The sequence below is a fragment of the Vespa velutina genome, chromosome 4, assembly GCF_912470025.1.
Source record: "Vespa velutina chromosome 4, iVesVel2.1, whole genome shotgun sequence".
Classification (NCBI taxonomy): Eukaryota; Metazoa; Arthropoda; class Insecta; order Hymenoptera; family Vespidae; genus Vespa; species Vespa velutina.
Genome location: NC_062191.1, coordinates 5,552,466 through 5,577,465, shown reverse-complemented (window position 1 = coordinate 5,577,465; position 25,000 = coordinate 5,552,466). Strand labels below are relative to the sequence as shown.

The 25,000-nt window shown below is 33.1% G+C and overlaps 1 protein-coding gene across 7 annotated transcripts in view; it reads left to right on the top strand.

Annotated features, from left to right (window-relative positions):
• The window catches only part of LOC124948600 (mannosyl-oligosaccharide 1,2-alpha-mannosidase IA), a 318,288-nt gene that overhangs the window by 265,164 nt on the left and 28,124 nt on the right, over positions 1-25,000 (top strand). Inside the window, exons 1-3 of one of the 7 annotated variants that reach the window (XM_047492431.1) lie at positions 2,186-2,389; positions 3,088-3,700; positions 18,164-18,379. In XM_047492431.1, the coding sequence (XP_047348387.1) occupies positions 3,173-3,700; positions 18,164-18,379 (744 nt within the window). In that variant the 5' untranslated portion in view covers positions 2,186-2,389; positions 3,088-3,172. Of the gene's footprint in view, positions 1-2,185; positions 2,390-2,959; positions 3,701-18,163; positions 18,380-25,000 lie in introns of those variants that run through there. The other 6 variants (XM_047492427.1, XM_047492429.1, XM_047492430.1 and 3 more) reach the window with 6 other exon arrangements.

Genomic DNA, 25,000 nt, shown 5'->3' with positions numbered 1-25,000 from the left:
GACGTTCGTCCTCCCTCTTTTACCTCCTTACCCCTTCTTACCTTCCTATCTCTCTCCCTCTCCCTCTCTCTCTCTCTCTCTCTCTTTTCCTCTAGCTCCTCTTAAACCCTCTCCCTTTTACTCCCTTCTCGTTTCACCGAAGACGCCGTCTGGGAGAGGCACGCACGTCTTTTATCCTTTGCTTCTTACTCTCTTTACCTTTCGTACCTTTACGATCGACGGTCATTCGAATCGACACTGCGATATCTCAGCAGTGTTTCTCAACTTTTTACGATTCTTCGAAAAGGTTAAAAAAGTTATGATATTGATAATTCAATTGCTCTACTTGTAAGTCTCTCGTATATATTTTCGTCGAATATATTTTTGAGAGATAAAATAAAAAGTTTATCTTATAAATTATTTATACTCTTTTGGTATATTTCTTTTCTCTCTCTCTCTCTCTCTCTCTCTCTCTCTCTCTCTCTCTCTCTCTTTCTTTCTCTCTCTATCTCTCTCTACACCATCTCCACGATTTCCGCCATCTCGACAAACTCTCAGCTCTCAGGTTTAGCTTTGATGCTAGGATATACATTTTTATCTTTACATTGAGAAACACTGCGATATCGTTCGCGAGTAGAGTATACTTCGCGAGCCATCCCGTTATCTCAAACTTCGAGGCTTCCCTACTTTCAACTATCGACAGTTCTCCTCGATTGCAGAACGTACCTATCCCAACGCGAATAGTTCGACGTGCGATATCGCAGATGTGAATTCGCTGGATGCCTCTTAGACGCGTTGCCACATATTGAAAATTCTTTAAGTGCATTTGACGGACGAACTCTCTCTCTCTCTCTCTCTCTCTCTTCCTCTCCTCTTTCTCCCAACTTTTTACACCCTTTTTTCTTTCTTTCTTTCTTTCTTTCTTTTTTTTCTTTTTCTTTTTTTCTTTTTTTTTTTTTTTTTTTTTTTTTTCTCCCATCGAAGAATTCCATGGACAAAAGAAAAATTATTGTAAATGATAAACCACACATACATATGTATCAAGGGATGCACTTATCGACAATAATTAATTATATTACATAATCTCAATCAATCCTTTTCTTTTTTCCTTTATCTAATTCTAAATCGATCGATTTACTTTTTAAGAAAATTCAATTAGATTAATATCCTGCATAGAATAATTCTTCGGAAATTTTCCTCGTAGAAGGGAAAACGTAGAAAACGAGGGAAAGAACCAGACGAAATGCGAAATGCGTTCGAGAGGACGAGATGTTATTCTACTGTTCGAAGAAGGGGATAAGAAAGAGAAAAGGAGAGGTGTATAGAGACGAGAGATGAAGGAGAAAGGGGTGGAAGGGGAAGGAGCAAGGGGGGGGGGAACTCGAAGACCGCAGGTGTAACGACCGCACTGAGCGGTCGATAAAATGTACGCGGCTTTTCGGTGCGAGCTGGAACCGAGAAAACCTTCTTTCCTCATCCTCCTCGTCTCTCCTCCCTCTCCCTCTCTCTCTCTCTCTCTCTCTCTCTCTCTCTCTCTCTCTCTCTTCTACTTCTCTTTCCATCTCTCTTTCCATTGGTATGGGTGTCTCGATAAAAAATGCAGCGATCACGTTTCGGCAAAAGACTTTGAAATCCGTAAACCGCCTCGTCCTCGACGATTTCTCGTTCCAACGAAACAGCAGGGTATATCCCCCTTCTCCCTTCTATCCCTCTCTCTTACCCTTCCCTTCACTCGTCACCAGAAGAGAGAAGATATCCATCCTCATTACCGGCTGATATTTCTCGGTTTCTCTGGTGGGAGGTATGAGGACGAGTTTCGATCCATCGTCGAATGTTCGATGGATCGAAGAACCGATCGATCGATCGGATATTTATTTCAAAGGCTTTTATTTAAAATATTTACGTATGTAACATTAACATACGTATCATAATATTTTCATTGTAACAATAAATTGGATTGATTAATCGAACGTTGAGACAAGAGAATGGTTTTAATTGTTGATCAATTTTATCAATAAATGATTTAGGTTTAATAATCATGTCATAATTATTTACAAACATAAACACACACACACACACACATACACACAGAGAGATAGAAATGTTTAATAATTTCGGCAACTTCTGCTTCAAGATCTCTATGAAATAGAAAAAATTGTTAATTGGATAGAATCTTTCATTGAGTAGATTGTTAACACGATCCATCTTTTTTTTTCTGTTATCTTCCATATAACACAGTTGCCAGATAAATTGGTCGAACCCGATGATATCGAGTTATCAACAACAAAAATAACAACAACAACAAGAACAATACGTAGTACTCTGAGATAATCTCATCTTCGTTGCACAAAGTATCTACTCGGAACAAACATCGAACGGATTCGAATTACTGGGACGAGCGATTGAACGAGTAAGTATCTCTGGCTCTACTTTTCTCGATTCTACCTTTCTTATTTTTCGGACTTCGATATTCTACACCTTAAATGGGCAAGAAACGTAGAAATCGATTCACGGTAAAACGATCGACCAGAGAGAGAGTGAGAAGGGATGAGAAGGAGGGAGGGAGGTTTGGGGGAAGGGGAAAAGAGAGAAATTGGAACAGTTCCCTCGTGTTACGATAAAAATTTCACGTTCAGCCGGATCTCGCGAAGAGAGTCGAGGGACGTTCGATTTGCTTTCTTTGATCGATCGTTGCTGACGATCAAATTCGTTGGATTTCCACTGAGAAAGAAACAGAGAGAAAGAGAGAGAGAGAGAGAGAGAGAAGAAAAAAATTACGAATAAACTTAGATTTTAAATAATTAAGAACATTTTTGATTATCAGTTTATCCTAAACGATGTGAAATATTTTGAATAAAATTTAATTTAATAAATTGGAAATCCAATGAAAGAGAAAGAGAGAAAGACAAAATTTGAGAATCCTTTAATAGAAATAAAAAAAAAAAAAAAAAAATAAGGATTATCGAAATCGTTTCTTTAGATCGTCCCGCGAAAGAGTCCGATTAACAAAGAAAGGTAGATATCTAGGTACCGAACGAAGGTACGAAAAAAGGACAAAGGGTTCTGACTTACAAAAGGTGTCCTGCGGCACGCGATGCGATTGTGCAGTTCCACGGATAGAAGCGGAACGTTACCTGAGACAGAAATAGAAAGTGGCTGCTGTGGGAGTAAGAGCAAATTGTGCATCGGCGAGATGAGGTTGATGCAGAGGCTAGCGATCAGTGGACTTTTTTCGGTGATACTGATCGTTCTATTAACTGGAACATTCGTAACCAGACGCGACCTGACCAGTGTCGTTGAAAGAGGTGTAGCACCTGAGGAACGTGCGGAACAAGTAAATCCAGCATGGATCCAGGATAATGCTGTACCTGTTGGTGGTACTGGTGGTGTTGGTGTTGGTGGTGGTGGTGGTATTGGTGGTGGTGGTGGTGGTGGTGGTGGTGGCGGCGGTGGTGGTGGTGCTGCTGCTGCTGCTGATAATGTTGGTGCCGATTCTGTTGCTGGAGGATTTGCTGGGGCAGGTTTGCCTCGTGAAGAGAACAGAATCGAAGATAAACAAGATCGACGAATGTTCACCCTCGTTAGGACGGTTCATAGGCCTTCTGTAGTTTCGGTTGCCATTGCACCACCACCCGCACCACTTCCAGGTCCTTACATCGTTAGACCACCCAATCCACCATTGGATGACGTCACTCATCAACGTCGTGAGAAAATCAAAGAGGTGAGTTATTTTATAATCAAATAGATATTATCACGTCGGTGAGTAAAATTGAAAAAAATAATATTTACGTTTAATATATCGTTTAATTGTCTAACGTTTAACATTAGTTTAGTTAATTATAAACGAACTATAATAATTTTAGTGAACGTATATATACAATGACGAATCTTATCGGTTTATTAAATCGTAAACCGATTTGCCATCCTTCTCGTTTCATAAATCCTCTTTCATGTACGTGGAATAAGAAAGTTTGGCTAGTGGAAGGTATATTTTAGTGGCAGAGGTATCCCAGCAGCCAAATTTTATGCGCACCAACGAACGGGTTTATGTACTTAAAGCGTTATCGCGCTCCGCTATTAACTTCATAAGTATGGATTTGAAACAGTAACTTTATGAGGCATCGTCCTCCACTCAAGTAAAAGTTCGAATCGTGCTTTTCGACCTCCCGATGAATACAATTTATTCCGTTCTCTCCAACGATGCAATCTCGTAAACCGAAATCATCAATTTTCTTCAAAATATATATATATATATATTTTTTTTTCTTCAAAATATATATATATATATGTGTGTGTGTATCGTGATTCATTTAAAGAGGTTAATATATATTAACATGACGCATAAATATATACATATAATTATATATAAAGAGAAAAGTTATATTGAAAATTAAAAAAAAAAAAAAAAATAAAAAAAAAAAGGAAAAAAAATTTAATTAAAATCAATGATATCGGATTTTCGAAATTACTTCGGAACAAAATCGAAATTCTTATCACAAAAATTGACTCTATCGTCTGGATCGATGATAATCTACATAGATTAAAGATATTTCTTATCTCGTCGTGATGCTAACGAATCCTATGACGGTAAGTGAGAACATAATTCTTTTCTTCTTATATATATATATAAGAAGACGGTAAAAGATCTAAGGAAATGATGATGATGATGATGATGATGATGATGATGATGATGATAATAATAATAAAGAAGAAGAAGAAGGATATCTCGAAGCACCAAGAAAAAAAGGTAGTCAAAGTTTATATGTTCTACGATTTCTGGTGTTAAAACAACGGTCACGAGATAAACGGAGATAAAATTTCATAAATTCGATTCGGATTTACGTCGTTCTCAGTATTGCCTTACAAATGAATAACAATTGTTCAAAAATGTTGAAGCATCTATAAAAGATTTTATATATATATATATATATATATATATATATATATATATATATATATATGAAATAGGAAAAAGAAATTAAGCTCTCTATATAATATAATTATCATCGCTTAAATAATTTTAAGCGATATCTCATACATATATATTTTTTTTATGAAAATAAATTTAAAATATGAAAATCCTTTTGACATATAGAAGCAAGAAAAAAAATGATTGATCGATCGATCTTCGTTGATTCTACGAAAGTGCCAAGGTAAACGAAGATAATGACGTAATTAACTTAATTTACGATCTCCAATTTCCACTTAGATGGGATTTCAATGACATTCGTTCGTTCTTTCCTACATTTATGATCTCCCTCTCTTTCTCTCTCTCTCCCTCTCTCTCTCTCTCTCTCTCTCTCTCTCTTTCTCTCTTTGTTATTTTTTCCCTTTTTCTATCTCTTTCTTTCTTCGTTGTCCTCGTCTCGTTATTTTACTCGTCGGAGAAACGACCGGCTGAGTCTTCGTTTCTTGCTTGAAAATTATAGTTCGCTGTGCGTCCTTCCTCCCTCGAAGGATGATTTAAGCGTTTGCCGAGTCAACAGAATTAATCGCGACGTCGATCCTGGAAAGACGAAGAAGAAACGATCTGTGTTTCGACTTCTTGCCGTTACTTTACCGTGTCACCCAGAACACGCCTTTCAAGAATATTTTCTTATCAGATTCGATTAATCGAGCTACGAAAAAACGTCGAACGTTCATTTTCGATTACACGTTAAAGTAAAAAAAGTTAACTTCTCGTTTGTTTATGTTCTGCTTTAAGAAGAGAAAAAAAAAATTGTCTCTTTCTCTTTTTTTTTTCGCTTTTTTTTTCTTTTTTTCTTTTTTTCTTTTTTTTTCCCCCATATAGTTACATACACACATTCCTCGGCTGGGATTTATCACAGTCATAAATGAAAATTGTTGCGAAATAAACAGATCAGGAATTTTTGTATATTCTTTTTTCTTTCCTTTTTTCCTTTTTTTCCTCTTTTTTTTTTTTTTTTCATATTCCACAGCCACGATTTATACCACAGTCATAAATGAAAATTGTTACGAAATAAACAGATCAGAGATTTTTAAATTCTTTTTTTTCCTTTTTTGTTCTTTTTTTTATTTAACAAATTAACTTCATCGAATTTTTTCTTTCTCCGTCGCTGAGATGCGAAATCTATTCGAATCATTATCAAAAAGAACACATTCCTCAGTTACGATTTATTAATGTCATAAATAAATATCATTATGTGATAAACATCAGTAATTTATTTATTTGTTTAATTTTTTTTTTTTTTTTTTTTTTTTTTTTTTTTTTTTTTTTATCAAATTAGTCTCATCGAATCTGTTTTTTTTTTTGTATATCACTGAAATACGAAATCCATTCGATCGAATCATTAAAGAAACAAATTATACTCTTCATCTATTCCATTAATCAAAAACCATAAATAAAAATCGTGACGAAATAAACATCGATTATTTATTTATCTTTTTATTTATTTAACGAATTAGCTTCATTGAATTCTTTTTTCTTCGATATCATTTGTCATTTCATCGACAATGAAATATTTCTTATCTGATTCGATTAATCGAGCTATGAAATATGAAATTCATTCGAATCATAAAAAAAAAAACAAGTTATATTCCTCAGCCACGATTTATCAAATTCACAAACAAAAATTATATCGAATTAAAAGTTAACAAAATTTGTTTTCTATTTTATTATTTTATTTATTTATTTATTTTTTTTTCTTTTTTTTTTTTTTTTTTTTTTCATTTAATGAATTACATAGCTCCGTCAAATTCTCTCTTTGTATTATATACAAAAACCGTTCGCATCATTGAAAATTATTCATCAAAATTTATAAACGAAAAAAAAAAAACATGTTATAAATTAAAGATGTAAAACATGCACGGTATAATATTATTTTTCTCCTTTTTCTTTTTTTTTGTCTTTTTTTTTATGTTTTTTATTTTTATTCATTTATTTATTTATTTATTTATTTATTTATTTATTTATTTTTTTTTTTTTTTTTTTTTTTTTTTTTTTTTTTTAATTAAATTAGCTTCATCGAATCATCTTCTTTCTTTAGCCGAATATCATCGAAATACGAAAAACGTTCGTATCGTAAATAGAACGAAAAGAAATTCTCGACAAAGTTAATGGATTCTTCTGTCTTGAAATTCGCGAACAATTAACTTTTAGCTTTTGGCTATGAAACGTTACTGTAAGATTAGAGAACGATATTGCGCGAATTCGCGTGAGACATTTACTTTTCGTCTCGGCGCAAAGGATAGACGGAAATTAAAAGGGAATCGTAAGGGTGGAAAAAGGAATCGACGAGAGTCTTTTGTGCTCAACCATTTTGTTCCACTGTGCCGATGTCGATATTCGCATGATGCGATAGTATTAGTAGTAGTAGTAATAGTAGTAGTAGTAGTAGTAGTACCGTGACGATAATGGCGGTGTGGTGTTTGAACCATAAAGAGAAGAGGACCGAATGGTGAAAACCGATTGTGGGGGCATGGGATTAATGAAAGGACATTTGAGAATTCGACGTTAGGAATTTCGAGAACGATCTCTCTAACAAGTCTTTTCTATTGTTCGAATTTTTGTTCTATTTTTCTTTTTTATCTTTTTTTTTTTTTTGTTTTTGTTTTTGTTTTTAATGAAGAAAAAAGAAGGAGACAAATGACGATTGATTAAAAAAATATAAGAATGAAATAAAAATACGGGGTTGTTCATGAATGGATGACTTCCATTAAAAAAAAAAAAAAAAAAAAAAAAAGAAGGAAAAAAAGAAAAGGAAAGAAGAGAAATTAAGAAAGAAAAAAATAGAATTATAATAATGTATATCATAATTGTTGTTTATATGAGTCCTGTCGTTTTTTAAGATAAAATAAAAAAGAAGAACGACCGAAAGGAAAAAATACAAGAAAGAAATATAGAAAAAGAAAAAGGAAAGGATAGATCGATCTGTTCGTTAGGTTAAAAGTAGATTAATCTGTTCTTCCCTCTTATCTGCTAAATAAAATCCACTTGTGTATAATTTACTAAGGACAGCCGGTGATCTCTACTTTTTCTTCGTCGACCGAAGAAACAGTTTAATCTGGGTAACGAAGCGATCTAATTCAAGAGGGAAAAAAAGAATGAATCTTCATCTTTGATAGTCTTGTTAACATACTACCAACAACTATCATAGTTTCAAATAAGAGTGGGCAAAGTATTAAAGGAAAATTTTATCGTTGTTGTGCGATATTGATGTAAAAAAAAAAAAAAAAAAAAGAAAAAAAAAAGAGAGAGAGAAAAGAAAATAATACGATGCATATTTTCTCAATGGACCGATGCATATTTTTCTTCAATGCATGAAAAAGAGTCCATGTAATTAATTAATTAATTAATTTAAAAGCATTAAAATGAATATGCTCGATGAAGAAGATGATGAGAAGGGGAGTGGGCGCAGGGGTAATAGTTTCAACTTTGTAAAAGCTTCAAGAGAGAGAAAGAGAGAGAGAGAGAGAGAGAGAGAGAGAGAGAGAGAGAGAGAGAGAGAGAGAGAGAGATAACGAGTCAATCACATTAAGGTTGTTTCTTCGAGATTTCTCTTTGGAAAAACGAATGATTTCATCCCTCCCATCACCGGCCATACCATTTCCATTCCTATCCCACCCTTACCTCTTTTTTATTTTCTCTCTCTCTCTCTCTCTCTCTCTCTCTCTCTCTTTCTCTCTTTCTCTCTCGTGAAACCTCATCTCTAGTCGTATTTCCATTGAATAACCACCGCGAACGTTTAAAATAATAGCTAGGTCTCTATCTTCGTCGAGTTTTACCCTCACCTGCCCCCCCCCCCCCGCCCCCCTACTACCATCAATTTCCTTGCCATTGCTATTCTGCATTTCGCAACTATTTTACGATATTCTCACGTACGTAGTTACGATGTACATACGTAATACTCGATCGTTTTAAAATCTTTTAAATAAGTAAATAAAACGAAGCACTAAACAAACGACTATGACGACTATGACGACGATGACATCTTTCGTTAACTATCAAAACAGTTACGATTAGATATCAAGGTGATAAAACGTAAGTTCGTAAATTTTATTACGAGGGGAGAACCCCCATTAAAAGTCTGCGGCGAAGAGTGTCAACTGGATTTTACGATCTATTTTTCTTTTTTTTTTTTTCTTTTTCTCTTTCTTCGCTTTTGCTCTCCTTCTTTATTTTATCTCTCTCTCTCTCTCTCTCTCTCTCTCTCTCTCTCTCTCTCCATCCTCTTTCTTATTTTCTTCTTTTTTTCTCTTTTTTCTTTATCTATTCTCTTTTTACCTTACTATGGTACTTCGAAAAGAAACTTTCAGTCCGTGGAGATCGTAAATTTCTTCACGTCTTACGTGTTTCTGATGAGTGACTGACTCGTAACGTTGACTCGCAATCTCAGGAGCCATCTTGTTTTGACTTTTACGAAGAACTTAAAAATGAGAAATAAAATAAAATAAAATCCAATCCAATAAAATAAAATAAAATAAAATAAAATAAAATAAAATAAAATAAAATAAAATAAAATCGAATAAAAACAACACATTGAACAAATTTTCTCGGTGTAAGCTTTCGTGTTACTGACGTTAATCGAAACTATGTCAACTACGACATCGTTTCTCTCTCTCTGTTTCTATCTCTATCTCTCTCTCTCTCTCTCTCTCTCTCTATCTCTATCTCTCTCTCTCTATCTCTCTCTAGCACATTTTGCAATTACGAATCGCAATGCAGGATGAGAGCTGTGCATACTAATCGGCACACCTTTCGTTCCCATTAGTAACATTGGGTTAAATGGCGCTTCTAGTTATTATTGTTAATCGATATGACGATCCCACGAGTCTAGGGAATTGCAATGTCACGAACTTGTTCGTGTCTAAGCGTAATTAAAAGCGCAAAAAAAAAAAAAAAGAAGAAGAAGAAAAAGGAAAGAAAAAAAGAATGATTAATTAAGATTCCTTAGATTGTTAATGTTTCTGATTAAAATACCCCTTTAAACGTTTCTACAGTGATATAAATTGTCTCTTAGAAAATTATGTTCATCCTAATACGATCTGTCATTCGTATATAAATGAACGAACGATATAACGGAATGTTCAAGTACTTAATTCCATTTCATTCGTGTTTGTTATATAGATGATGATTCCTGCTTATAAGTAGCTCAATCCGTTAGCTTTACGTTCTACTTTCAATACTGAATGAACGCTTACGATATATACGGTCATCTTATGATTCATTCAGATACGATCGCCTAACTTGAACTATGTAGCGATTACTATATAAATATATGTATATGTATGAGATAGTTACATTTGAAAAATTGATCTAAGTAATACTTACTCATTTTTATTTTATAAATTATAATTAATTCATTATAATTGTGAATTTTAATTAATAATAATAATCATAAATTTTAATTAATAATAATAATAATAATAATAATAATAATAATAATAATAATAATAATAATGATCAAATTGATGAAAACGACGATGACGATAATGATAATAATGATGATGGTGTTGATGATGATAAAAAAGGGATAAAAGTAAAGGACAGAATCGAGCGTAACAAATTGATGACCCATCTCATCAGGATTTTCCTTATCTCTTTTAGAAATAAATGTCTCAACGAGAACGTCAATCGAAGTCTTTTGTACGAACAACTCTCATCCTTTGTTCGTCCAGTTCTTAACATTTACCAGACGAATTACCGAATCTCGAAAATGTTAAGAGATAAAGAAAGAAAGAAAGAAAGAAAGACCATTTTGTACTTGTGGTAACTCGAGTAAGTCGATGCTTTGTTCGTCGGTGCATCCATGTTTATACCTAAATCGTACCGTGTTATCTCGAAGATTGAACGTTGTGGAAGTACATACCACTAGCACGTAGACTAACCACGAAGATTATCTTAATGACACTGGTCATTTACTCGGTGATCATCATGTAAATTGCAAATTCTAAGCAAACACATCGTCACTCGATCTTCTCTTCCTCCTTTTCTCTCTCTCTCTCTCTCTCTCTCTCTATCTCTATTTCTCTTTCTCATTCTTTCTCTTTCCTAAAATAAAGATCGTCGCGATTTAAATAAATAAAAAAAAAAAAAAAAAGTTCGACTACTGTGAAGATCAAAGATAGAACATGTACAATGGACGTCTAATTTTGCTTCTAAACTTTGTCTTACTTTGGTCATGGTTGCCGGTTACTGGTCTCTTTTATCTCGAGATCTTATTGCGAAAGCAACGGCGCCGACGTGGCCGTCGTATTAACGAGAATAAAATTAGCTTGCCAACGCTTCTAGTACTCGGTCTTCTTTTTATACGTGGAGAAAGAACACGTGGGCGATTACTATCTCGGTAATCATTCTTGACCTCGTTACCGACGATGCTTAATCCACGATCTTGAAACTGATCGGTCAAATGGAACTTGAGGTAAAAAAAAGAAAAAAAAGAACGTGGTTGGGCCAAGATGGAATGAGATGGGATGTGGTGGGGTGAGGTGAGGTGGAACAGGGTGGGATTTCAGGAGAGAAAAATTAGTAGCTGACGTTGTACTTTAACTTTTGAAAACTTTGTCCGATAAATTAGATCCCTGGTTACGTGCACGTGTACGTAGACGTATGCTTACCTTCACTAAGAGAGAAAGGAATGGAAAAAATGAAAGAAAGAAAGAAAGAAAGGAAGGAAGAAAGAAAGAAAGGGAAAAAGAAAAAGATATAATAAAATGCCTTGGAACTCTCTTGATCGTTGCATTTACCTCCTACCAGTCCAAGTCTCTTCCACTCGGATTACCATTTCCAGCTCCTCGAATCCTTTCTCCGTTCATTCGTAGTAGAGCACCTTAGAGAGAGATTGAGAGAGAGAAAGAGAGAGAGAGAAAGAGAGAGAGAGAGTGGGAGGAAGGGAGGGAGTGCTGCTGAAGGACAACGTCGGCAAGGAAGACAAAGTCGTATTGTCTATCGATGCTTGGTGTGCCAGCAGGACAATGACATGGCGATTCCTTTTAACAAACTAGAAAAAGAGAGCAAGAGTTGTTAGCAGCAACAGCTTCAAGTGCAGGAACAGGAGCAACGAAGAAGACGAAGAAGAGGAAGAGGAAGAGAATTCTGGCACCATTCGATGCCGTCTTTCATTGAAGGTCAGAGAATAGATTTGGCGTGGGTGAAAGAGACCTGCTGGAGAAGGTTGTGGAACATCGTTGGCACCAGCTCCCACTTAGCGGAGATTAATTCACGCTATTAGCCCCTCGATGGCACAATGCACGACTCGCCTAACAATAATAAACAAAGCCATAATTATGGTAAGCCGGGTGGAGTGGCCCGAAGCAACGGCATCCGTGTAGGATTCTCTCGAACGGCTCCTCGACCTTAACCTCTCTCTCTCTCTCTCTCTCTCTCTCTCTCTCTCTCTTTCTCTCCCTCTCTCTTATTCATTCTCGCTTCCTGTCTGCATGAGCCAGATATCCAGGGGCGTTTCTGCCTAAGCTCCTTGCACTTGGTGCACAATAGAGAGACGTAAGGTGTCGGTGTATATGTGTGTGTATGTGTGTTTGTGTGTGTGTATATGTAGGTCTACGCAGATTCCTCCTAAGGCACTTTCCTACAGCGAATTTTGTATGTTCAAAAGAAAAAGAGTAAGTGAGAGAGAGAGAGAGAGAAAGAGAGAGAGAGAGAGAGAGAGAGAGAGAAAGTGTATGTGTGTTTGTGTATGAGAGAAAGAAAGAGGGAGAGAGACAGTCCTATAGTGTCGTGGCTCTCACGCCCTGCCAGGCTCCAGACTGAACCCTCTAAGCCCAGTGCCAGTCCATTCCTTTTGTACGCAAGGAAGAGGATGAGGAGGAAGAGAGAAAGAGGAAAAAAAATCAAATAAAAGTAAAATAAAATAAAATAATATAGAATGCAAGAGCTTGCTGAGACAGGAATTTATAGTGTATCCTGGCGCCCACCGGTGCAACACACCCAACACGTTCAACAACCATTCTTGAACTCTTCCATTAGTATGTTCTTGGTTCCAGCACGTCTAGACTGAATCCTTCAAAAATCTTGATGAAACGTTATACTGTCTTTTTCGTCTCTCTCTCTCTCTCTCTCTCTCTCTCTCTTTCTCTCTCTTTTTCTCTCTCTCTTTCTCTCTTTTTCTCTCTTTTTCTCTCTTTCTCATCCAAAAGATTTTCACACTTTGAAGACATGTAATCCTTCATGGTCTTTCTCCCTTTCTCTCTCTCTCTCTCTCTCTCTTTCTCTTTCTCTATCTATCTATCTATCTATCTGTATAACTTTCTTTCGATGATAGTAGAAAATATTTACAAATTTAATGTTGAAGAAATATATTTCTTTGGAACTATGCAATTGGACGACATCAACGCTCAAAGGAACGTTATCGTCGCCAGTTTTTCTTGCTCGCTAAGCGGAAAATTACCTTCAACTTGTTCCTCTCGCAAAAGACGTTTATACATTTTCCTTGGATCTACACACACATATATATATATACGCGCGCGCGTGTATATATATATATATATATATATATATATATATATATCTATATATACGTACATGAACTATATTACTACATGTGTATTATACATAGCGCACGGTTCCCTCAGGATCATCCGGTGCATCGAGGCGCGAGCCCGACTTCACGGCAGGACGCGTCCAATTATAAGCGTCCATTCGTTACGTGATCTCATTAAATCCCAAGAATCCCGAAATTCGATCCAACGAACCATCATCGTTCATCCTGGAACGTCCATGTTGATAATTCCAATATTATCCTTCCGTTTTCGATTACAAGGAAGGATATTTAATCTATCATCGCAGGATCACTCTGAAATTCTCCTGATCGATGTTTAAAGATCGAGATAGATGAAATATTTATTTGGATTAAAATATTAAAATTGAGTGATCCGAAAACGGTAACTGGAAACATTGAATGAATTATTATATTGTCATTAATTGAGAATTATTATTAAAGTTTTTTCAATGGAAGTAACGAACAAATGATTTATTTATTTTTTTCTGTTTTTATTTATATCTTTTATCTTTTATCTTTTTTTTTTTTTTTTTTTTTTTAACAAAAGAAATGAAAGTCACGACACAACGTCGATATTAATTACGTTTCCTTAATGCATCTTTAAGGATCAAGTATATCATTAAAATTTATATTCAAATTGAAATTAATAAAAAAAGAAGAAAGAAGGAAAGAAATATGTTTCTTTATCTTCTTACTCATTTATTCGTTCTCTCTCTGGATCGGAAATTAAAGCAATCTATTCTTCAATTTTTTTTTTTTTTTTTTTTTTTTTTTTTTTTTTTTAATTCTCCCTTTCTTTTTTCTTTTTTTTCTTTTTTCACCTTCCCAATGTATTCTGTTTATTAATGAAAATTCAAGATTCGGCCAATTTGGAAAATATATCCTTCCGTTCTCGATTTTCAAGGATCGAGTGCACACAGTTCGTTGATACTCTTCTGCTCTCTCGCCATTTGTCCAATGAAATTTTCCATTCGAGCACTCGAGTGTCCTCAGCGTTGGTCTCGAAAAAAACCACAAGCACGATCGTTCGTTCGTCTGGTTGGTCGATCGGTTGGTTGGTTGGTTGGTTGGTTGGTTGGTTGGTTGGATGGTTCGTTGGTCGGTTGGTTGGTTAGTTGGTTGATTGTGATGGTGATGCGCACTGGTACAGATTAATTCGTGTCGAAGTTAGTCCAACTGGAAACTCGTACTTCTCGTTTTGTAATCTCGTTGAATTCAACATTCAAAAAATTTCGATGAAAATAAGTTTGAAATATTTCCCATTTAGAATTCCTCGATGGATTTGTAATTTGAATAATGTCTCGGGATAAAATATTGTATGTTGTACGTCCTGTATAATAATAATAATATCGTATAATACGTATTTAACATCGTTCCTTTCCAATCTTGTTGGGAATCACTTTACGAAATTACCTGTAAATCGCGACCAAAAAAAAAAAAAAAAAAAAAAGGAGAGGGACAATACGCTGTAGAATCGGGCTAATTGTTAGAAAAAGTCAAAGAAAAAGGTTCGCGCAAAAATAGCGCCAACAAATAGGGGAATAATTGAGTGAAGGCACACGTCGTATACGTAAGCTTTACTTCTCTTTCTTTTTCTCTCTCATTCACTCACATACTTTCTCACTGTCTTTCTCAGTCTCTCTCTCTCTCTCTCTCTCTCTCTCTCTCTCTCTCTCTCTCCGTCTGTCTCTCGCTCTTTCTTTCCCTCTCCCTCTGCCTTTCTCTTCATCCTTAGTCCCCGGTGTCTGACACCGAAGCTAATGGTTTAATCCTAACATGGATGTTAACCAGATTACCGACCGAGGGCCGCTCGTGCAGCGAACATTTACCGTGGTTTCTACGAACAAATTAGCCGCGATTACATGGATAATGGCGGAAGGGTTGATAGCCACGATGCACGAGCAGCGAAGCGAACCTGACACGTCGAAGCTTGCTACAATTTTCTATGTTCTCATCCTGACCGATAACATCGACGTTCGATTTACGAAATTGTAGACTTCAATTCGTAACGAAATAAGAGTGAAATTGTCGTTTATGTTTTTCAACTAAAAAAAACATGTCGTTTCGTTAAAATCGAATAATGGTAATTGACACAAAAAAGTAATATAATAATCTACTTCAAAATTTTATCGTACTGCATCTAATGTATAATTAGAGGTGTTCATTAATAGTAAATACTTCAGTTTCTTTAGCTTTTTTCTTTTTCTGTTTGTTTCTTCTTCTTCTTTTTTTATTTATTCTTTATTTATCTTTTTCTTTTTTCTTTTTTCTTTTTTCTTTTTTCTTTTCTTTTCTTTTCTTTTTTTTTCTTTTTCTTTTTTTACCACGCCACACGCGAGAAACTTTCCACGCTACAAGATAAAATTCAAACTCATCGCGTAGTAATTTTTATTACATCGCTTGATACTTCTTTTTCATTCTATTTCTATCTGAAAGTGAGAAAAAGAAAAAAAGAAAAAGAGAGAAAGAGAGAGAGGTACTTTTCTTTGATTTTTATTCCCTTCTCCAGGAAATTGTAAAAGAGTAAAAATATAACGCTTTTCTACCGTTAGCACTGTGGACCTAAAGAGTCCTGGGTTATTATATTGCCCTTAAATTATGCCGTCATAAAAACGCGATGAAGGTGCCGTGACCGAAGGTATCTCGGCAAATGGAACGAAAAATCATAAAGGTGGAAAAGAGAAAATAATCTTTTACGGATGGACAAAAGTAACCAGAACGGTTACGTTATATTTCACGCTTGGGTTCTTACTGTTTTTCAAAAATATTCATTGAAATTTCTATCGTATAAAAATGTATCGAATGTATTTAATTATATCCTATACGTTGTTTCGTTGAAACGTCGAATTTTCTCATCGAAATGAAAAATTAATTTTAAATTTCTTTCTAAATATAAAACCTTGAAAACCATAAAATAAAGATTCCCAATTCAAAACGTACGTCAAACCTTTCTAACAGAGATTTATTATATATATATATATATATATATATTATATATTATATTTATTATATATATATATATATATTTAGAAAGAAGGAAGAATGAGCCCGAGTATAGCTATACTCAGTAACGTTCATTTCAACTCTCCTCCGGTATCGTCGTTTTCGTTGTCTTCTTCAAGCCATTTCGTAGCTTCGAAATAAAACAAACTCTCATTTCCTCTGTTCTCGAGAGTAACTCGGGGAGGAAAAGTCCTCGCGAAGAAACGAACTTCATTTCGCGCGGAATGAAGTCATCTAACTCTGATGGCTATGTAACAGTGTGAGAAAGAGAGAGAGAGAGAGAGAGAGAGAGAGGGAGAGGGAAAGAGAGAGAGAACGTGAGATAGAAAAAAAAATTCGCGGTTTAGAAGAAGATAAACGTAGGAACGAACGACCTCAGGACGGAAGTAGAATTTCTTCTTCACCATATATTTTTTTGTTCCTTCGTTTTACTCCTCTTCCTTTTTCTTCTTCTTTATCTTCTTCTTCTTCCTCTTCCTCTTCTTCTTCTTCTTCACTGTTGAAGAATGAAACGAAAGAGGAGAAACATTCCGCAAGTGAATCTTTCACAAGACAAACAAAGGTCTTTTCCTGTAAGTGAAACGCTCCGCTCACACGTCCATCTTTTTTCTTGTATCTTCTTCTACTTTTCTTCCTGGTCCCCTCTTTCTTTCTATCACAAGGAATATTGCCTCATGGGCTATTATCATCACAGGATATCATCACAGGTTACCGGTAGGAACAACGACACGATTCATTCTCCTGTGAACATCTGGAATATCCAGGATTGTTAACGATCCTTCTTTTGCCGACTTCCTTAGGAGAGTTAACTCTAAAGCTATGCCAGCAGAATCTTCTTTTTGACTTTTCCAAGAAATCCACGAACGATCTTGTTTCTTCTTGGGTGGTCCAATCGAAATTCTCTTATTAAAGAAATCTTTAAATTCCTCTGAGTTTATAATTTAACGATACCCATTCTCTTTAACATTTTATATATATATATATATATATATATAATAATTATAATAATAATAAATTTTAATTTAAATATAAATATTATATACAATTTTATTATATTATATTCAAATTTATATTTATTATATTATTATATTATTATATTATATTCGAATTTTGTGTTATATCAAAGAGAAAGTTCATCTCAATTTATAAAACTGAATTATTATACTATATAATAGTATAATATTATTTATATTATTGTTCATCTGTTACTTAAATGTAATTAAAAAATAAATAAGTAAATAAATACCAAATATCTCATAAAAAATCGATCAATTTCTAAAGACGTCGAAGTAAAATGATAAAAAGAAAAAGAAAGGAAATAAAGGAAAATGTAGGGAACATATGACGGCTACGACGTATGAGAGTGCTTCGAAAATAAAAAATATACATAAAAATATAAATAAAAATATAAATACAAAAGAAAAATAAAGAAATGAAAAACAATGAAAGACCAAGAAGACAGAGAACGACACTTGGTCGTCGTGCCAAGGTCGTAATCGTTTCCAAGATTTCCTTGACTAGTTTTTCGTTCGAAGGAAAAAAACTACTACTATTACTACTACAACAACAACAACAACTACTACTACTACTACTACTACTACTACTATCCTCCTTCTTCTCCTTCTTCTTCTTCTTCTTCTTCTCCTTCTCTGTTTTCTCGATCAAGAGCATACCACTTGAACGTTTATTTCTGCCCTGTCCAGATGATGAAGCACGGCTGGGACAATTACGTGAGGTACGCCTGGGGGAAAAACGAGCTCAGGCCGATCTCGAAGAAGGGCCACAGCGCCAGTATCTTCGGCACGTCCACGATGGGTGCGACCATAGTCGATGGTCTGGATACCCTTTACATCATGGGTCTGCACGATGAGTTCAAGCAAGGAAGGGATTGGATTGCTGAGAACCTGGATTTCGATATCGTGAGTACCATTTTTGCTACCTACTTAGTCTTTCTCTCTCTCTCTCTCTCTCTCTCTCTCTCTCTCTCTCTCTCTCTCTTTCTTTCTTTCTTTCGTTCTTTCTCTGTTTTTCTCTGTCCTTCTCTTTCTCTGGTAAAACCGAACTGAATCCTCATCCAGGTAGCTTTCGTAGAGATTGCCTTTGAAAATGGATTCTTTTCATGCTGGACACTCGCACGATATGCTTTTTAAAACTGCTTTCGACGGCATTCGTTTCTTTCTTTTCAAGGAAAACGATCTCACGACATGAAAGCTCATGATATATATATATATATATATATATATATATATATATATATATATATATATATATATATATATATGTATATATACGTTGTGTTTCTTTTTTTTTTCTTTTTTTTCTTTTTTTTATCATTGGCGAACAAAGGTCTTATATGATTTTTTATTTCTCCATTTTCCAAATACATTTATTTCGTAATCTACAATAGGATTATGATAATTTTAACATTTTATCATTTCAATCGACAGTAACATTATCGATTGCACTTTTCTTTTATTAGAACTCACTCAAATATCTTTAATATAATATCAAATTATCTTAACTAGCATTCTTATCTGGACGTTTTATATATTATTCAGGATAAGATATTAATTAATCCTTATCGTTAAAGTAATGTTACTGTAATCGCAATTTTATTTTCATTCTTCCTTTTTCTCTTTTTATTATTATTATTATTTTTTCTTTTTTTTTTTTTTTTTTTTTTATACTTGTAAATATTTTTTTAATAAAGTGTAAAATTGTTCGTATCGACTCTCATTAACACGTTTTGTAATCTCGATTATGTTGACTTATATAATAATTAATTATCAATTGATAAGAATGCTTATGCCGATCTCATTTTATTCTTTGTTTTACTCTTAGAAATATTTGTAATGAAATATAAAATTGTGATAATATCTTTCGTTATTGAACATTAGAACGTAGAAATTCATCAAATATATCGTTACAAAAAAAAGAAAATAAAAAAAAAAAAAAAACATGCTGTAATAATTTTCGAATGATAAGAGGTTAAGGTATAAAGTATCTCATAAAATAATTTTGATCAAGTAGATTATCATCCCTAGATAAATACGATCTAATTTTTATGATTGAACAACGATGAAACTATCATTCTTTTTTTAAATAAATACAATATTCAAATGTTTCTTTGTTTTTCTTTTTCCTTTTTTTTTCTTTCTTTTTCTTCTTTTTTTTTCTTTTTTTTTTTTTTTTTTTTTTTTTTTTTAAATAATAATTCAGACAAATTAAAAGAAAGAATCGATTAGCCCCGACGTCGAACAGTTCGAGAAAGAAATGGAAAGATATATAAATATATGTTGGAATGATATTTACAAAAAATATATATGTATATATATATATATATATATATATATATATATATATATATGCGTGTGTATATATGTTGGAGGAAGCCAAAAGCAATTTCGTCTCGTGTCAACTTTTCGTAGAGTTTGGCGTCGTTCCTTCGATAGATCGCGTCGAATCCAACCTTTGCAAATCCCGATGGAACGAACGAACGTACATACGTATATATACATACATACACATATATAATATATATATATATATACGTATGTACGGAAGGAAAAGACTTTTCGTAGGCCGATGCGAAAAGGCCGAGTAGGAAAAAGGATAAAAGGAAGGTGTCGAAGGAAACCATCTCGCACATTTTGCGCCGTAAAGAAGGACGGAAATGTGTTTGCGCTCGAAAGTCGCGACTCCAAGGGCGAACCTTTTTCGATTTTCATGTAGCATAAACCAACTGCTTCGATTCGATATAAGAAAAAGAAAGAAAGAAAGAAGAAGAAGAAGAGAGAGAGAGAGAGAGAGAGAGAGAGAGGGAGAGAAATCATTTTTACCTAGTAGCATGATCGAAACAAGCTGTCGATAAAATTCGATGTAAAATTCTTTTTTCGAAAATATTCCTTTTCATTCTTATTGTTATTGTTGTTGTATTTCTCATTTTTTTTCTTTTTTGTTTTTCTTTAACTCTTATCATTCTCATCAATTCATATCATATCTTTGCCGAGAAGGCAATTAACTTTATTATATTATAATACGTAAAGGTAGGCCGAAAGTTATCGATAATGATTTTAAAAATCAATCTCAGATAGTGAAAAATAAAGTTCTTAAGGTAATACCTTTAGTTTTAAAGTCTGAAAGAAAAGAAAAGGAAAAAAATTATTAAATCATAAATTCTCCAACTTGAAAGTGTAATTAATCGAATACTTTTACTTTTTTTTTTTTCTCTCGTCGAAATTTTTTTTGTTTTTTTTTTTTGTTTTTTTTTTTTTGTTTTTCTTTTATCGTATCGTAATTGAACGGTTGAATTTAATATCGGTTAGAAACTTTCGGCCCATTGGTATGTAATACAGATAATAAAAATGGAAGTATGGATAACCGTAGGAATTAATCGTAATATACTGATTGAAATCGGTGTAATCGTGAGGAGAAAACGTAGGCTAAATTATAAGCGGAGTAAAGATTAAAAAAAAAAAAAGAGAAGAAGAAGTAGGTCGAGAATTTCGAGAACGCAAACCTGATTTCTACGTTCTTTTCTTTAATCTTCTTTACTTTTCTTTTTTTTTCTTTTTTTTTTTTTTCTTTTTTTTTCTTTTTACGTTTAAAATCGTTTTCTCTCGTCGTTCCACTTTTTTCTCTTTGTTTTCTTCTTTTTTTTTTCCTCTCTTTCCTTCCTTCTCTATAGATCGAAATATAAATAAATCCATAAATACTCATAAATCATCTATTTACGTATGTATGTATATATGTATATATCGACGAGTGTTTAAAAGACAAAATCATTTTTAGGATTAATATTTTCAAACGTTCAAAACGAATATAACAAAATTATTATTTAAACGATCTAACTTACTCGACGGTGAATAGATAAAAAGTTATTAATTCACACATGCGTTAATAATAATAATAATAATAATAATAATAATAATAATAATAATAATAATAATAATAATAATAATATATTGTTATTTGTAGCTTATATATATGTATATATATATATATATATATTATATATTATATATTATATATACATGATGGATTGCATCAATCATATGGTAAACTATGAACGAAATGAAAATCTAATATCTCACGATACAGATTAAGGTGTTAAATAAGTTAATCGATATGTAAATCAATGTCTCTTCATGTGTATTTCTCTAACGGGAACCCTAAACTGCGAATAAACTTTAGTAGCTATGGCATTTTCCTTGCTGGCAGTTTCGTAAGTAGCAGACTGGAAACTTAGCTTGGTTTATCTGAACTTAGGTAACAGGGTGGCACACAGGATGCGTGTATTGGACGGCGTTGAAAGTGTTAGTGCAACTTTTGATAGGGATGATGGCAAGGGGTAGTAAGGGTAAAGAAGGGGAGAGAGTGCAACGAAAGCACGAGTCCCAACACCTTGAGTTCTCCCTCTCACTCTCTCTTTCTCTCTCTCTTTCTCTTTCTCTTTCTCTTTCTCTCTCTTACGTGGTATTAAGGCGAATTTCTAAGTGGATAACTTGCCGTATTAGCCAACCGTGTGGCACCTTTCCTCACGTTAACCGGCCTGTCACACCTGCCAGAATCTCTGCCCACCATTCTCTTCGTTTTAGTTTGCCTTCCATCTCCATTCCCACCCCTCTCCCACGCCTCCCCCGCTATCCTCTCCCACTCCCAAGAATACGATTCTCTCTTACTCTCTTTACTCTTCGCCTATCCAAGAAACTTCGCAAACACGATTTTCGAATTTAACACCCAACCAACTGCTGAACGTTTTCTTATTAGACTCTACGTTAACGGGATTATAAAGGTATCAAAGTGTTCCGTGAAAATTTCCCCTTTAACTTTTATCATCTTGTTCCATTCGATTTTTCTATTTCTTCATTTTTAATTTGTCCTTTTTTTTTATTTATTTATTTATTTATTTATTTGTTTGTTTGTTTTCCGTTTATTCTCTTGTTTTTGTTTTTTGTATCTTTTTTTTCTATCTTTATATGTACTTTTATCATGTTTGTTTTTTCGATAAATAACAAAAGTGGAGAACTAATTGTTGTATGTTACAAAAAATATATTGAATTTTTCTCTCTCTCTCTCTCTCTCTCTCATTCTCTCTCATTCTCTCTCTTTCTCTCAAATTTATATTTTTTAATAAATTGCAAAAGTTTTTAAGCATAATTGTTATATGTTAATACAAAGGTTGAATCTTTCTCTCTCTCTCTCTCTCTCTCTCTCTCTCTCTCTTTCTCTATCTATCTTTATTTCTTTCAAATTCACATTTTTTATTAAATTACAAAATGGACCTAATTGTTACATATAAAAAAAAATGTTGAACCTTTTTCTCTCTCTCCCTCTCTCTCTCTCTCTCTCTCTCTCTCTCTCTCTCTTTCTCTCTCTCTTTCTTTCTCTCTCAAATTCATATTTTTTCTCTCTTTCTTTTTTACCTTTTTACTTTTTTCTTTTTTCGTAGTACCAGTGTTGTTTTAATTATGAATGCTTTTTTACATTTTTCATTATTTTCGTTGGCTATATTAACGTTAATATTTCCTTCAGCGTTTTTCAAACGTTAAGAGAGGCCAAGGACTCTCGCACAAAGGAACGCAATTCTCCTTGAAATTTACGTCCAAGTTATTGCAGGAAGGATCACTCGCGATTAATCGCCTAGAAAGATTAGAACGTTCCGAGCAAGTATTTTTTATGATGTTGGAAAAATACCGGAGAGCTTGAAGGGCGACATTTTTTTTCTTTCTTCCTTTCTTTCTCCTTTTTTTTTCTTTTTCTTTTTTTTTTGCTTTTTACGTTCAAAGTGAAATTCGCCTTTCATTGTGGCTAATACCAACTTTGAAACCGTAACAAAAAAATCACGCCGGTGAAATTCCATTCGATTTTTTTTTCTCCCTTCCGTTCGCAAGAAAACCACAAAATTTATATCAATGTATTTTCGTTATTTTTTTTTTTTTTTTGTTTTTTTTTTGTTTTCCAATAATATCTCGAGCAATTGAAAATAATTTGTTTAATTTACATTTTTTGATTTTAATTTATTTAAAATTAATTTCCCTTTCTTTTTTTTTCCTTTTTTTTTTTTTTTTTTTAATATTTCAAACAATTAAATTTTTTATATTTATATATATTATTTAATAACATTTCGAGCAATTAAAATTACGATTTATTTGTTTTGTTTTGTTTTTTCTTTTTTTTTTTTTGTTTTTTTTTTTGATCATCGTTATTACAATTTAAAAAGCAAAAAAGATTTCTTGTAATTTTGTTTCTTTCGTTAACAACAAGGCGAGAATCGGAAATGGTTTCTGTTCAAGTTTATATAGACTCGTTCACGATTCGGAAGGCCGTTAAATTTGCCGCGAGGGATTCAACTGCTTACAAGAAAGTAAAACGAGAATGACCCTCGTCGTATTATGCATGAACGAAATACAGTCACGATTCCAAAAGAAAAAGAAAGAGAGAGGAGAGAAGGGAGAAAGATACAAATATCAAACTGATTGGATTATTTATGATGGAAATCATGATAGTATTATTTAAATGAAAAATAGGTAATGAAAATTATTCGATAATAAAATTTAATGAAAGACCCAATGAAAATTTAGAAATATTTTTTTATACAATTTTCTTTTCTTTGTTTCTTTCTTTTTTTTTTTTTTTTTTTTTTAAATACTCTTCGAGCAAAAATTTGTTACTTTTTTTTTATTTACAAGAAAAAGAAAGAAAATGAAACAAATATTCACGAAAGATCGTGTTTTATCTTTCTTCTCCCTAGTGAATACCATTGAACGTGGTACACATGAATAAACAAGAAAAAAAAAAAAAAAAGAAAAAAGAAACATACTGCAAGTTCTCAGAAAGAAGAATCGATCGAGTCCGTGTATTTCGTAGTAGCATTTATTTGAAAAAAGGTGGACCAAGAAGGAACGTCTCAGGCGCATTTATAATACTCGCGTGCATTTAAGGTCCTTCTCCTCCTTATATGCGTTTGTAAAACGGGCACGTTCGGACTGGAGAATGTTTCTTTTTCTTTTTTTTTTTATTTTTCTCTTTTCACTTTTTTCTTTTTATTTATTTTTTCAATTTTTTAATTTTTCTCCTTGCTTTTTTTTTCATTATTATTATTTTTCTTTTTCTCTCGTTGCGTTTCCAACGCCTACACGGTTGCACTTGCATCATAAATATCAGAATGATTTCTATGAAACGATGACGATCTATGAACGATTTCTAAAAAAGAAAAATTTATTAATAAAATTATTTCTTGTATATAATAATTAATATCAATAATTATTATATTGGAATATAATATAATCATTAATGATAATTTAATAATAATAATAATAATAATAATAATAATAATAATAATAAAGAATATATTGTTAATATTATGATATAGTATTATAATATTAATATTATGATAAAAGAGAAATTGATTTTAAGATTATAATATTTATATATTATATTATGGGTATATAAAAATATATATATGTATGGGTATATTATAATTATTATAATATTATTAATTTAGTAACAATGATTATATTAAGCATGAAACATTATAA